Source organism: Oncorhynchus keta, chromosome 21, assembly GCF_023373465.1.
Source record: "Oncorhynchus keta strain PuntledgeMale-10-30-2019 chromosome 21, Oket_V2, whole genome shotgun sequence".
NCBI lineage: Eukaryota > Metazoa > Chordata > Actinopteri > Salmoniformes > Salmonidae > Oncorhynchus > Oncorhynchus keta.
The window spans coordinates 18467649-18482221 of NC_068441.1; the positions used below are offsets into that span (position 1 = coordinate 18467649).

Genomic DNA, 14573 nt, shown 5'->3' on the forward strand with positions numbered 1-14573 from the left:
ACCGCTGGCTACGTCCCTTCCGTCTTCAAGAGAGCGAGAGTTGCACCCCTTCTGAAAAAACCTACACTCGATCCCTCCGATGTCATCATTTACAGACCAGTATCCCTTCTTTCTTTTCTCTCCAAAACTCTTGAACGTGCCGTCCTTGGCCAGCTCTCCCGCTATCTCTCTCAGAATGACCTTCTTGATCCAAATCAGTCAGGTTTCAAGACTAGTCATTCAACTGAGACTGCTCTTCTCTGTATCACGGAGGCGCTCCGCACTGCTAAAGCTAACTCTCTCTCCTCTGCTCTCATCCTTCTAGACCTATCGGCTGCCTTCGATACTGTGAACCATCAGATCCTCCTCTCCACCCTCTCCGAGTTGGGCATCTCCGGCGCGGCCCACGCTTGGATTGCGTCCTACCTGACAGGTCGCTCCTACCAGGTGGCGTGGCGAGAATCTGTCTCCTCACCACGCGCTCTCACCACTGGTGTCCCGCAGGGCTCGGTTCTAGGCCCTCTCCTATTCTCGCTATACACCAAGTCACTTGGCTCTGTCATAACCTCACATGGTCTCTCCTATCATTGCTATGCAGACGACACACAATTAATCTTCTCCTTTCCCCCTTCTGATGACCAGGTGGCGAATCGCATCTCTGCATGTCTGGCAGACATATCAGTGTGGATGACGGATCGCCACCTCAAGCTGAACCTCGGCAAGACGGAGCTGCTCTTCCTCCCGGGGAAGGATTGCCCGTTCCATGATCTCGCCATCACGGTTGACAACTCCATTGTGTCCTCCTCCCAGAGCGCTAAGAACCTTGGCGTGATCCTGGACAACACCCTGTCGTTCTCAACTAACATCAAGGCGGTGGCCCGTTCCTGTAGGTTCATGCTCTACAACATCCGCAGAGTACGACCCTGCCTCACACAGGAAGCGGCGCAGGTCCTAATCCAGGCACTTGTCATCTCCCGTCTGGATTACTGCAACTCGCTGTTGGCTGGGCTCCCTGCCTGTGCCATTAAACCCCTACAACTCATCCAGAACGCTGCAGCCCGTCTGGTGTTCAACCTTCCCAAGTTCTCTCACGTCACCCTGCTCCTCCGCTCTCTCCACTGGCTTCCAGTTGAAGCTCGCATCCGCTACAAGACCATGGTGCTTGCCTACGGAGCTGTGAGGGGAACGGCACCTCAGTACCTCCAGGCTCTGATCAGGCCCTACACCCAAACAAGGGCACTGCGTTCATCCACCTCTGGCCTGCTCGCCTCCCTACCACTGAGGATGTACAGTTCCCGCTCAGCCCAGTCAAAACTGTTCGCTGCTCTGGCCCCCCAATGGTGGAACAAACTCCCCCACGACGCCAGGACAGCGGAGTCAATCACCACCTTCCGGAGACACCTGAAACCCCACCTCTTTAAGGAATACCTAGGATAGGATAAAGTAATCCTTCTCCCCCCCTTAAAATATTTAGATGCACTATTGTAAAGTGGCTGTTCCACTGGATGTCATAAGGTGAATGCACCAATTTGTAAGTCGCTCTGGATAAGAGCGTCTGCTAAATGACTTAAATGTAAATGTAAATATCATGTGATAATCCTGGGAAAGAAATCCATGTGATTGTTTTGTTAAGGATTACTGAAACTAATATGTGTGATCTAACCATTTTGTGTATAGTATCACATCTGTGGTGGTGCATTTGAAGAGCTGTTTTACAAAACAAATTATCCACGGGAAACAATTGATTGATCGTTTGAGTGAATGAGCTCTACTTCTTCAGCAATCTTTAATTCAAAGGATTATGACCAAAACCATATTTAAATTATATATCTATAGCTATATTTCTAAATGGCTCTGCGTATGACAGTAAGAACATCACAAAGGAAAAAAATAGACTGCAGTTTTTTAAGTTGCCTGTTGCTTTGATAACAATAGATGTTTTTTTGTTACATTAGTTTGTCACATGAAAACAGAAAGACTATGTTGTATGTTGCGTAACGGGAGTCATATGGATGACGTAATGCAACGCGAGACTAGGATGACAGAGGTTTAAAAAATATTCCCTGTCAATGTTGGTTACAGTGAATGTCCACCCGCTAAGACTTAACACTTTCAGGCTGGTGTGCTTCCTGTGCAGGCTGTGGCCTCCTTTCCTCATGCTATCAGAAGCAGAATTGAATTTTGAATAAATATAATTTCTTCCACCATTAATATTGATTTTCACTCCCTTTGAAAGCTAAGACTCCAAAACTGCATTGTGTGTGCCAGTCAGTCCTGGGGCCCTGTGTAAAAAGTCCATTATCCAGCCTCACTTCTTTCTCAGATTAGAGATCAGCCTTGACAGGGAGGATTAGACCCTTTGCCAGTTCCCTTTGGACAGCCTAATAGAATCAAAGTACACATCTTACACATCAGGATGCAGGGGGAATTCGGTATTGGCTGACTTAAAAAACAAACTTATGAGGGCTGGGTATGTTTGTGCTTACCTGCATGAAAGCAGAGAATTTTGACCAATAAAATAACGTGCTTACAGAACATACTGAAGAGCACAGCCATGTCACAAAATGTCTACGGAATATGTATGTACTCCTTCAATCTGCCATGTAGGGGACAAGACCAACAAGTGTATTTCCTTTTGAGAGAGAGAGAGAAATAGACAGAGTGTATGTGTGAGAGAGAGAGATGCAAGAGAGAGCGGATGAGACGACTGCCAGGGGACAGATATGGTGTGTGCTGCTCACCCACAAGACTCTTGGCTGGTGGTACAACTGTCATACAAAGGACACAGACAATAAATGCAGTGGTATTACTGGGCATTTGTCAGATAGAGAAGATAGGAGAGGCAATTCTGATTCAGAGCACCAAACAGACACATAGTGAAATAATAGCCTCTCAATATGGATAGCAAGGGGGGAAAGTATCGATTTGTATTTGTTCTTTTCCATATTGAGGATGCAGCAAGTCATATTTTGTTCACCTTCTAAAACGGAACAGGGCTGTTGTCATATTCAACACATTATTTACCTCTGACTTGTTCATCCAAATTCACCAGTGATAGGGAGAAGAGAGAGCGAGGACTGATTTGACTATACCTGAATGCTAACGCTCTCATTTTGTTTGAATAGTGGGAGAAATGTTGGCATAAAAGTGATTTTGATTTACTGCAAGACATAAAACAACATTCTATCTCCTCGATGGAGGTCCCAGTGAGATGGTAGCAGAGAGTTACAGCGATAGATATGAATTGAAGGTCACCCTTCAAAGGACTAAACATTCTCATAAAATAAATGCTGCAAGTAAGAAAAAAAGTACACTGTATATAATGTTTTATATTTCCAAAGGTAAATAAAGAGAAGGGAGAGGGGGCTACAATGGTGCTTATACCATAATGTAGTTTGAGGAGATTGCCTGTAAAATCCTTTAGCTTTTTACCAATTATCTTTTTATACACTGTTAACATATAAATCATAACATCAAGGACTGGAACCAGGGAGCAGTGAATACACTAAACAAAAAAAGAAAACTCTTATTATTATTTTTATGAAGAGTGTAAGGAAGATGTGCCTATTTTTCAATAGCCCTTCTCCAAGTCTCCGGACATGGCGATATATATCGCTGAAGATGATGAGTATTTAATATCCCCATGGTGTCGAGCCATGGAGCGGACCTTGTCCTTAGAGACAGGCTGAATAATGTACAGCGATCAAAATTTTATCAATCCTCTGCATGATTAAAAGGTGATAAATAAAATATTTGGGTGAGTCGCTCCAGGAGCCTCCACAAAGCACTTTGTACAGACAGGTCTTCCCAGAGCAATGAGAGAGTGATGGGCCTGACAATTATAGCAGCATGATGGGAGTTGTAGCAAGGACCTCTGCTTACTTCTCTCCTGCAGGGCAGGTCGGTCTGGGAAACTTAGTACAATTAGATTTTTTATTTGATTTATTAGGATCTCCATTAGCCAACACCAATGGCGACAGCGAGTTTTACTGGTGTCCGACACATAACAAAAAAGACACGACAGACAATACTTTACATTTTACCTACATTTAAAAACAATAACATGTAGTGTGTGTGAGCATCTATCAGTTACACATAGTACATGTCATTACCTATACAGTCGTGGCCAAAAGTTTTGAGAATGACACAAATATAAATTTTCACCAAGTCTGCTGCCTCAGTTTGTATGATGGCAATTTGCATATACTCCAGAATGTTATGGAGAGTGATCAGATGAATTTCAATTAATTGCAAAGTCCCTCGTTGCCATGCAAATGAACTGAATCCCCCCAAAACATTTCCACTGCATGTCAGCCATGCCACAAAAGGACCAGCTGACATCATGTCAGTGATTCTCTCATTAATGGCCAAGTATGCCTTGCACTCCATCGTCAAGTTTGCAGACGACACAACAGTAGTAGGATTGATTACCAACAATGATTAGACAGCCTACAGGGGGAGGACTTTGGGAGTGTGGTGCCAGGAAATTAACCTCTCACTCAATGTTAACAAAACAAAGGAGATGATTGTGGACTCCAGAAAACAGCAGAGGGTGCAACCCCTTATCCACATCGATGGGACAGTAGTGGAGATGATGGAAAGCTTCACGTTCCTTGGTGTAGACATCACTGACAAACTGAAATGGACCACCCATACAGACAGTGTGATGCAGAAGGGGGAACAGAGCCTCTTCAATCTCAGGAGGCTGAAGAAATTTGGCTTGGCACCTAAAACCTCAATTGCTCAATTGAAAGCATCCTGTTGGATTGAGTGTGTGGACAAACCTGGTCAAGAACTACAGGAAACGTATGATCTCTGTAATTGAAAACAAAGGTTTCTGTACCAAATATTAAGTTCTACTTTTCTGATGTATCAAATACTTATGTCATGCAATAAAATGCAAATTAATTACTTAAAAATCATACAATGTGATTTTCTGGATTTTTGTTTTAGATTCCGTCTCTCACAGTTGAAGTGTACCTATGATAAACATTACAGACCTCTACATGCTTTGTAAGTAGGAAAACCTGCAAAATCGTCAGTGTATCAAATACTTGTTCTCGCCACTGTATATGGTTTAATCATCAGCATACATGGACACACATGCTTTGTTTAATGCTAGTGGCAGGTCATTGGTAAACATAGAAAGATTAGAGGGCCTAGAGAGCTGCCCTGCGGTACACCACAATTTACATGATTGACATTATGAAAGCTTCCATTAAAGAAAACCCTCTGAGTTCTATTAGATACAGCAGCTTTGGATCCATGATATGGATCCAAACATATATGTTTTCTCAACAACAGATTATGGTCACTGAAATCTAACAGTACATCTCCCACAATCTTATAATCAATTGCAACTAATCATCAGTGCAGTACATGTTGAGTGCCCTTCTGTATACGCATGCTGAAAGTATGTTGTTAGTTTATTTACAGAGAAATATTGTATTTTTTAAAACACCATTTTTCCCAACAGTTTGGCAAGAGTTGGCAGCAACCTGATAGGTCTGCTGTTAGAACCAATAAAGGCTGCTCTACCACTCTTCTGTAGTGGAATGACGTTGGCTTCCCACCAGGTCTGAGGACAAAAACGTTCCTCTATGCTCAGATTAAAGATATAACAGATAGAAGTGGCTATAGAGTCAGCTACCATCCTCAGTAGCTTTCAATCTAAGTTGTGGCTTCTAGAAACCTCTGAGAAATATAGGCCTATGCTTATTCATATGAGATTTAAGTGGTCAGTATTACCAACATTTGCCATCACATAAACCAGATCTAAGCCCATTGCTGTGCATATTCCTAATATTTGTTTCTATGGACAGACATACACTAAGAGCTTTAATGGAGGCCCACAATAACACCCAATATGACTGTGTATGTGGACCCTATCTTTGTTTTCTCTTAATGCAAATCGTCAGCCCCAGCCTCTTTGTCAAGGATAGTTGGTACATTGTGCTGTTCTTCCTTTATCATGGGTACTGCTGAGCTGGAGGAAATGAAAAGCAATGCAAATATGCCCAGCTTTTTGGAGCCAATAGATAAAGCATGAAGACCTTCAAACTGCATTGCTTCATTCGCTCCAGTTTAGCCTTGACCGAGTCATGCAAATTATACCTGAGATGCAGGGAGAGTGACGCCGCCAGCTTCACAGGTGCAAAGCTGGGGCTCAAGATAGTCAAATCTCTCCTGGGGCAGGGTTAATTGGGAAAAATATCATTAGAAAGGTTTAGAAAGGGGTTTGTGAAGTTCCCCTGGAACATAATGCACTACTGTTTGAGTTCTATTTGACAGTGAAAGCTTGCGCAGCATTTTGGGCTTTTTCTCAGTGTGTCGTTTTGCTTGCAGGGAAGGATGCGTTCTATTGCTGACCCAGGTACAAGGTGCAATTCAGCAGAGCTTTATCAGATCCGCATTATGTTCCCTGTTCTATGGATGGTGTGGGGCACTGTACAGGTACAGCAGCAGAGGGAATTATGTGTTCTTCATTCTGCCTCTGCATTGTCTTCTGTTCTGTGGTTAGCAGTTCTCCCCAGGGGAGGCCTAATAAGAGTGAACAGCTTGGTAAATGAGAAATTGCTGTGAAAATGAAGAGAAATAAGGAGAAGCGAACAACAATGTGGATTATTCACACTCAAAGACTGTTGAAGCATATTATGATCCATTCTCTTCTGCGTTCTGTTGCAGAGAATAGGTTACAGTGGGGAAAACATTATTATTAGCTGATCAACATTATTAGCTGAAGACATTCCCCTATTTATCAGCTGCTGTCAGCAGGGAGCTATCATAGCTATTCATGAGGAGACATGAGGACAAGAGAGGGGTGTTGAGGACATGCAACTGGCAGGTCAGGGGTTTGTAGCACAGTCCTAATGGCCAACCAGGCCATCCAGAAACCGTAGTAAGCAGGGTCATCAGCTGCTGCTTGGGCTAGGTTGGCAGACAGCAATTCTACACAGAGAAAACGTCTCCCAAACTGTAGAGAGCCAGTGATTAGATATGCAGCTGGTGTACCACGTGGAAGGCTAGTGGTTTGGAGACATATGGGCAGATGGAGCAAGGAGGGTACCCGGTCTAACAGACTGGTCTGGACCTCACTGCCTTGGGCCGTCCAAACAGAGAATTGTGAAGTCCGGTTCCAAATCGGATGAGCCAAGAGATTGGACACAGTGGTATTTAACAGGCAGATTAGACTGTTATTAGGCAATACACAATGGGTCAAAATGTAGACAAAGTTGCTGTTTTTTTGGTAATTGAACCGCTTCAGACTTGCAAAGATACCTTCAAATCAACACCAACCTTAATCGAGCCCCACAAAAGATAATTGGAATATCATGTTATCGCTATGAAGTATTTATTTAACATTGACATATTACACATGAATTATGAAACACTTTTAAAGTACAGTATGTAAGCATGTATTCATTAACGTACCAAAGGGCAATTGGAATTGACATTTAATGGAGTTAAGCATTGTTTTATATGTGCAATGTAACTTAACATTATACTGTACATCTAATGTTAGACCTCTCACTCTATCTACGTATACAACTGAGTCACATTATTTCATGATGTTCAAAAGTTAAACCGGGTGACTTATCATAAGCCTCTTTCTCTACCACAGGGGTGTCAAAATATTATAAGGGCACATTATTTTCAATTATGTGAATGAAAGTCAAAGTATGGGTAGCTGCTAGTAGCTGCAAATGTTGTTTTATAGGAACAGACAGCATGGTTAGTATGAGTGTAAAGTTATAATAGACAATATCCATTTATGAGTGTGAATAGATAAAATAATATTGAGGCTAAAATGATGGGAAAGGATGAGAGGACGGACACACATTAAGATATGAATCCCACAAGAGAAAGGGAAAGTATAAGATGATGAGAATGCGTACTGTAGATGCGAGAAGGAATTATACAACAAGCAAATGATCATGCTGTTTGTATGTGGCTGCTATGAAAGTGAACTGTGTTTGCGGTGGTCAGGGGTGTATTCATTTTGCCTATTCTGTTGAAAAACTTAAATGGAAGCAAACAGAATGAAACGGGGATAAACCTACCTGAATTTGTCCAACAGACACTCATTTGTAACTGTTGGACTAATGATTACACCCTAGATCAACTAGATGCAGGCAAGAGTCTGCAAGGCGATATTGAATATGTCATTTCTCTCTCAACCTGTGCACCTACATGTACGTCGTAAACTTTAATCCGGAAGCTAGGTTGTAACCTCATGATGGGTATAGGAAACATTTGAGTATCATGTAGTAGCCTAAACCTATAGATGTTTCATTGAGCTGGGTGAATAGAATGTGAATGACAGTCCTCCAATATGCTGTAATAGAAATAAGGTCATTCTCATAAAATAAAAGATTGGCCTCCCTCATCTTAAACGGCACCGACCGCCAATGATGTATACTACATGAAGGTTACTCAATCATACACTCTGGCTACATCCAAATAACCTTGACATGTGGGTGACCTCCAGAATAGTGTTGTAGAATAGTATTATCATAGGAACACTAAACAAGTCTTGTACAGTACGCTTTCAACAGCTTTTCTCATGTGCACTGTACATTTTCATAGAAACAACGTAACACTGTACTGAGTTGTTTTCTGTTGACCTTGACCTGTTAAACAAAGCAACTCTATTTTAATTCCGGGGAGACGAAGTCAAATAAAATAATGTTTCAGAACCATAGAAAGCAGGACCTTCTACTGGGATGAAAAAGAGAACTCGGGTATGGAGATGTAAGGGGAATTATACAACATATTCTACAGAAGTGGTGACAAAATATGGAATCAACCATAATTTCCATCCGGCAGCATAGGAAACTCAAAATAACACTAAGTCTTCAACACCATGCATTCATAGCCAAACATCTCAATTAATTTGTCAATCAACTGTTTTCAAAGACATTGTCAAAGGTAGGCCATTTCCGTTGTAGCAGAATAAAATCGAAACAGAAACAGGGCAGGAGATTACCATGTCTGTTAGCACACCAAACCACCGATAGCAATGGCTTCAAACAGGGAGTGAAGGAAAGGAGATAAAAATGCTTAAGGACACTAGGGGATAGATTTATCAAAGGTTTGTGTGTGTTAAATTGCCACAAAAACCCATACAAAGCATTCTCCGTTTTAGGTGCCTCCACACAGCCACTAATGACGTCTGGGTGGCTGCAGCAGTTGTAGCCGTTGTCTTTTGTACTGAATTCAGTAGGCCTTTTGATGTGTAACATAGGTTAAATGCAGTTTGTTGCATATCATCATGCTGGTGTGGATATATATTTGCTTTAACTGACTTACAATGGACAGTATCATCGTCATCCACAAGAAACATGTATGGTGTGCATTTTGCTCTTTGTAGTAATACAAGTGGGAACATTTAAATGTAAAACTACTAAACTCTGATAGACCAGGACACAAAGACGTTGCCTTCTATTCCCTCTCATATCTCAGATAACCTACCTATTTATGCAGTAGAAAAAAAATCTGACGATTAAGGACTCACAGTCAGCGCCCAACACACTTTCATTTTTCTAAAAGCACAGATTCACTTGTGACACATTGACAGACATTTCACATATTTCACATTGCCAGGGAGTGCTTGAGGTTTTCTGAACTAATAGAACTAAATAACACCTACAGTAGTTTCTCAGCTTTTATCAGCCCTAAACAGATGGCTTCCGATAAAAGAGGTCCATCTTCGGCACTGCAGCATGGTAGATTCAACAAAGTGTCACTCTCAAAGAAATGTGGTCAATTCTTACTCACAAAGGAAGGCTGTCAACTGTGGGAGATAAATATGTGTGAGGCAAGCACTGTCAGCTCTGATGATGCTTGATTTCTGCATATCCATACTTGTAAGGAGGGGAGAGGACCAGTTTAAGCTGTCACAAGAAAGGCTCTGGGCCTGTGGCTGAGAATGAGTAAGCAGGGTCATCCAGATCCACCAATGGGATGGCAGTACCCCATGCCTCACAGGTCACCAGCAGGTTTCCTCAGATGGAGCATGCAGGAGCTCCCTAACACAAAGAGTCATCAGCCTGGCCTTGTGCTCTGTGCCAGCACTAATGTCCTGCTTCCACATGGTACATGTTCCTGGCATTATGGGATGGAAAGGATGCAGGGCTGGGGAAAAGATCTGCTTCTCCCCTCTACACTGCCTGAGTGTTGATACCCAGATCACACTGTCAGTGGTAGTTCCCACATCATCAGGGTTGTTTCTGAAGACTCCACCCCCGCCCGCTCCGTTGTCCCTTCCCTCAGTCTGTGGAAACCCCTGCCCCCAGATATGACCGCTGCCGAAATCACTCTGTCCCTGCTCCCCCCGTCCCGCTCAGAGGGGCGTCCCTGCACCCACATCTCTGGGTCACCACTGAACTCATAGATTGAGCCGTCCTCCAGGCTGTGCTCCAAAGACTCCAGGGAGGAGTCCGATGCTTCATCGCCCCTCACCGTTAGCGGTCGCCCTGGCAACCCCGAAGTGGAGCGCAACGTGTACTGTAGCAGCACACCCCGCCCCTTGCCCCCCTCCCCTGGGAGGAGCCTGATTGCGGCAGAGACTCCTGGGAGGAGGAGTAACTGCGGTCCTCCTCTCCACAGGCAGAGTTGGGTCCGTCCGCCCAAGAATCCCTCTTCAGTAGCTCTGGGGACAGGGTGCTGGACGTGGCCACCAGGAAGTCCACCGGACCACAGTGGGCATTCAGAGAGGTCATCCCCTTTCCTGCAGGACAGAGATACAATCGGAAAAGAACAATGGTGACATACATACCCCCAGAAGCAACTAGCACCATTTTTATAATGGATCACTTTTCCCAGTGAAAAATGTTCACAGGCCCCTTGATTCATCATATCCTCCTCCGTCATCTGTACCTGTTATTTTGGGGATGCCCTCCAGTTTGGGCACGGGCAGAGTGATGATGATTCCCTGAACAGTGCCCACCCACAGCAGCCCCTGGTGGATGAGCAGGCTGGTGACACGCATGCTCTTCTGGCCTACAACATAGGAATAGGGAAACATAGGTTTTTGTTAAGTACTGCCTTAACATTATAAAAATATGTTTTATTGTCACATACACCGGATAGGTGTAGTGAAATGTGTTGTTTTACAAGGTCAGCCATAGAAGTATAGCACCCCTGGAGAAAATTGCTCAAGGGCACACCGACAGACTTTTCACATTGTTGGCTCGGGTATTCAAACTAGCAACCTTTCAGTTACTGGCCCAATGCACTAACTGCTAGGTTACCTGCTAGGTTACCTGTCCCCCTGTTGATATTCTTGATAAATATGTTCTGGTACACTCACTCCATTACACACTTCATTTCCAACCTCCCCTTCCTTGCCAAGACTCTGGAACGGACAAACCCACCTACTAATCAACAACCTATATATGGGTATATGGGCAAGGAGCACTGGTCCAGTAATTGAAAGGTTGCTGGTTCAAATCCCAGAGTAGGTGAAACATCTGTCAGTGTGCCCTTGAGCAAGGCACTTAACCCCACTCTCCAAGGTTGTCTCAAGGGGAATGGGATATGCAAAAGTGTTTTATAATAATTTGCAGTGGTTTGCAGTGGTGTAAAGTTCTTAAGTAAAAATACTAATTAAGTCATTTTTGGTCTTTACTTTACTATTTTGTTGACAACTTTTACTTATACTTCACTACATTCCTAAAGAAAATAATGTATTTTTAACTCTATACATTTTCCCTGACAACCAAAAGTACTCCATTACATTTTGAAAATGCTTAGCAGGACAGGAAAATGGTCCAAGTCACACACGTCAAGAAAACATCCTTGGTCATCCCTACTGCATCTTATCTGGCAGACTTACTAAACACAAATGTTTAGTTTGTAAATTATGTTAAATTGGAGTGTGCCCCTGGCTATCCGTAAATTTAAAAAAAACAAGAAAATTGTGCCATCTGGTTTGTGAAATGATTTATACTTCTACTTTTGATACTTAAGTATATTTTAGTAATTACATTTACTTTTGATACTTAAGTATATTTAAAACCAAAAGTTGTACTCAAGTAGTATTTTACTATGTGACTTTCACTTTTACTTGAGTAATTTACTATTATGGTATCTTTACTTTTACTGAAGTATGACAATTGAATACTTTTTCCACCACTGCTGTTGTGCATGTGTGAAATAGGATAAATTTAAGTGCCACCTAATTATTGTTAAAATAGAGCCCCTCCAGTCTGGTTTCCATCCCCTCTACAGTACTTAACTTCTTGGATATAGGGGGCGCTCTTTTAATTTATGGATAAAAAAACATTCCTGTTTTAAACAAGATATTTTGTCACGAAAAGATGCTCGACTATGCATATAATTGACAGCTTTGGAAAGAAAACACTCTGACGTTTCCAAATCTGCAAAGATATTATCTGTGAGTGCCACAGAACTGATGCTACAGGCGAAACCAAGATGAAATTTCAAACAGGAAATGCCCCAGATTTTGAATGCGCTTTGTTCCAATGTCTCCTTATATGGCTGTGAATGCGCAAGGAATGAGCCTACACTTTCTGTCGTTTCCCCAAGGTGTCTGCAGCATTGTGATGTATTTGTAGGCATATCATTGGAAGATTGACCATAAGAGACTACATTTACCAGGTGCTCCGGTTGGTGTCCTCCGTTGCAATTATTGCATAATCTCAGCTACATGTATTTTACCATTTGCTTCAGAGGAGAAACCAAACTGCCAGGAATGACTTATCATCGAATAGATATGTGAAAAACACCTTGAGGCTTGATTCTAAACCACGTTTGTCATGTTTCTGTCGATATTATGGAGATAATTTGGAAAAAAGTTTGGCGTTGTAATGACTGAATTTTCAGGGTTTTGTCATCTCAGATTTTCAAAATATGCTTTAACCAAAGCTACACATGCATTTGTGTAAGAGTATTGATAGCCTAGCATAGCATTAAGCCTAGAATTCAGCAGGCAACATTTTCACAAAAACAAGAAAAGCATTCAAATAAAATAATTTACCTTTGAAGAATTTCGGATATTTTCAATGACGAGACTCTTAGTTAGATAGCAAATGTTCATTTTTTTCCAAAAATATTATTTGTGTAGACGAAATCGGTCCGTTTTGTTCATCACGTTTGGCTAAGAAAAGACCGGAAAATGCAGTCACTTACAACGCCAAACTTTTTTCCAAATGAGCTCCATAATATCGACAGAAACATGGCAAACGTTGTTTAGAATCAATCCTCAAGGTGTTTTTCACATATCTTTTCGATAATCTATCAGTGATGGCAGTTGGCTTCTCATCAGAAGCAAAAGATATTTTGCGAAACCAAGATGAAACTTCAAACAGGAAATTAGCAGGATTTTTGACGCTCTGTTTTACTATCGTCTCCTTATATGGCTGTGAATATGCTGTGAACGAGCTTATGCGCTCTGCCGTTCGTCCAAGATGTCTGCAGCATTATGACGTATTTGTAGGCATATCATTGGAAGATTGGCCATAAGAGACTACATTTGCCAGGGGGCCGTAAGGTGTCCTTTCTCTAAATTGGTGCGTAATTCCCAGTGGCAATCATTTTACCATGCGATACAGAAGGAGACGCATACTTCCAGGAACGATACATCATTGAAGAGATATGTGAAAATCACCTTGAGGATTGGTTCTAAACAAATTCTAGTTTGCTATGGCAGAGAAGCATATTTTTGAAAATCTGAGATGACAGTGTTGTTAACAAAAGGCTAAGCATGAGAGCTAGCATATTGATTTAATTTAATTTGCGATTTTCATGAATAGTTAACGTTTCGTTATGGTAATGGGCTTGAGACTGTAGTCATGATACCGGATCCGGGTTGGCTCGACACAAGAAGTTAATCTGATTTATCATCCAAAGGGTCCCAGAGATAACATGAAGTGTCATTTTGTTAGATAAGATCATTTTTCATAAAAAGGTCCATATAGCATGCACGATCGATTTTGTATATCCACTCGTTCAATTTGCAAAGAAAGGAATCTGTTAAAATCTCACTCTAGACGTTGTTTCAGTGAGTCAAATCACGTTCATATGTATACCTCAGAGATCCTAGAACGTAACAAGACTTTACTATATCATTAGGGTCACCAAATTTGGTCAGCGAGCGACGCCTTCATGGCACGCTGATGACGCTGGTGGTCATCCCTTGAATGACTGTAACTTTGTCAAATAAGCACCAATCGGGGTCAAACAAAGCTAGCTAGATAGCCAATGAGCTGGGCTTTACGGGAGTATCTGGAAACCATGTATATGCTGTAAAAGGTAGCTACTAACCTTGTACGACAGCATGCTTTTTCATTTTGGACAACAATAAGGGTATTCAGAGTTATGAAGTTATGAAAAATTGTTGTTTTGCAAATGTTGAATTTATTATATGGCTACTAATACTTGGAAAGCTGAATCAGTCCAAGTATACAGATTTGACGATATTCTTGCAGGAAAATGTAATATGAATGCGAATGTCTCCACGATTTGCCCAAATGTACCTGGGGACTTCACACTAAAAGTATTGTAGTTCACTCATACTTCAAGCTATCTGTCTGAAACGTTGCACATACACTGTTGCCATCTTGTGGACACTA

General features: G+C 42.0%; 1 protein-coding gene across 1 annotated transcript in view; it reads right to left on the reverse strand.

Moving 5' to 3' along the window:
- Window positions 1-7313: 7313 nt before the first annotated feature.
- LOC118399861 (rho guanine nucleotide exchange factor 10-like protein) overlaps window positions 7314-14573 on the reverse strand; it is a 175388-nt gene continuing 168128 nt past the window's right edge. The window contains 3 exon segments of the mRNA XM_052474559.1: window positions 7314-10514; window positions 10517-10708; window positions 10858-10980. Coding sequence (XP_052330519.1) covers window positions 10168-10514; window positions 10517-10708; window positions 10858-10980 — 662 coding nt within the window. The 3' untranslated portion in view covers window positions 7314-10167.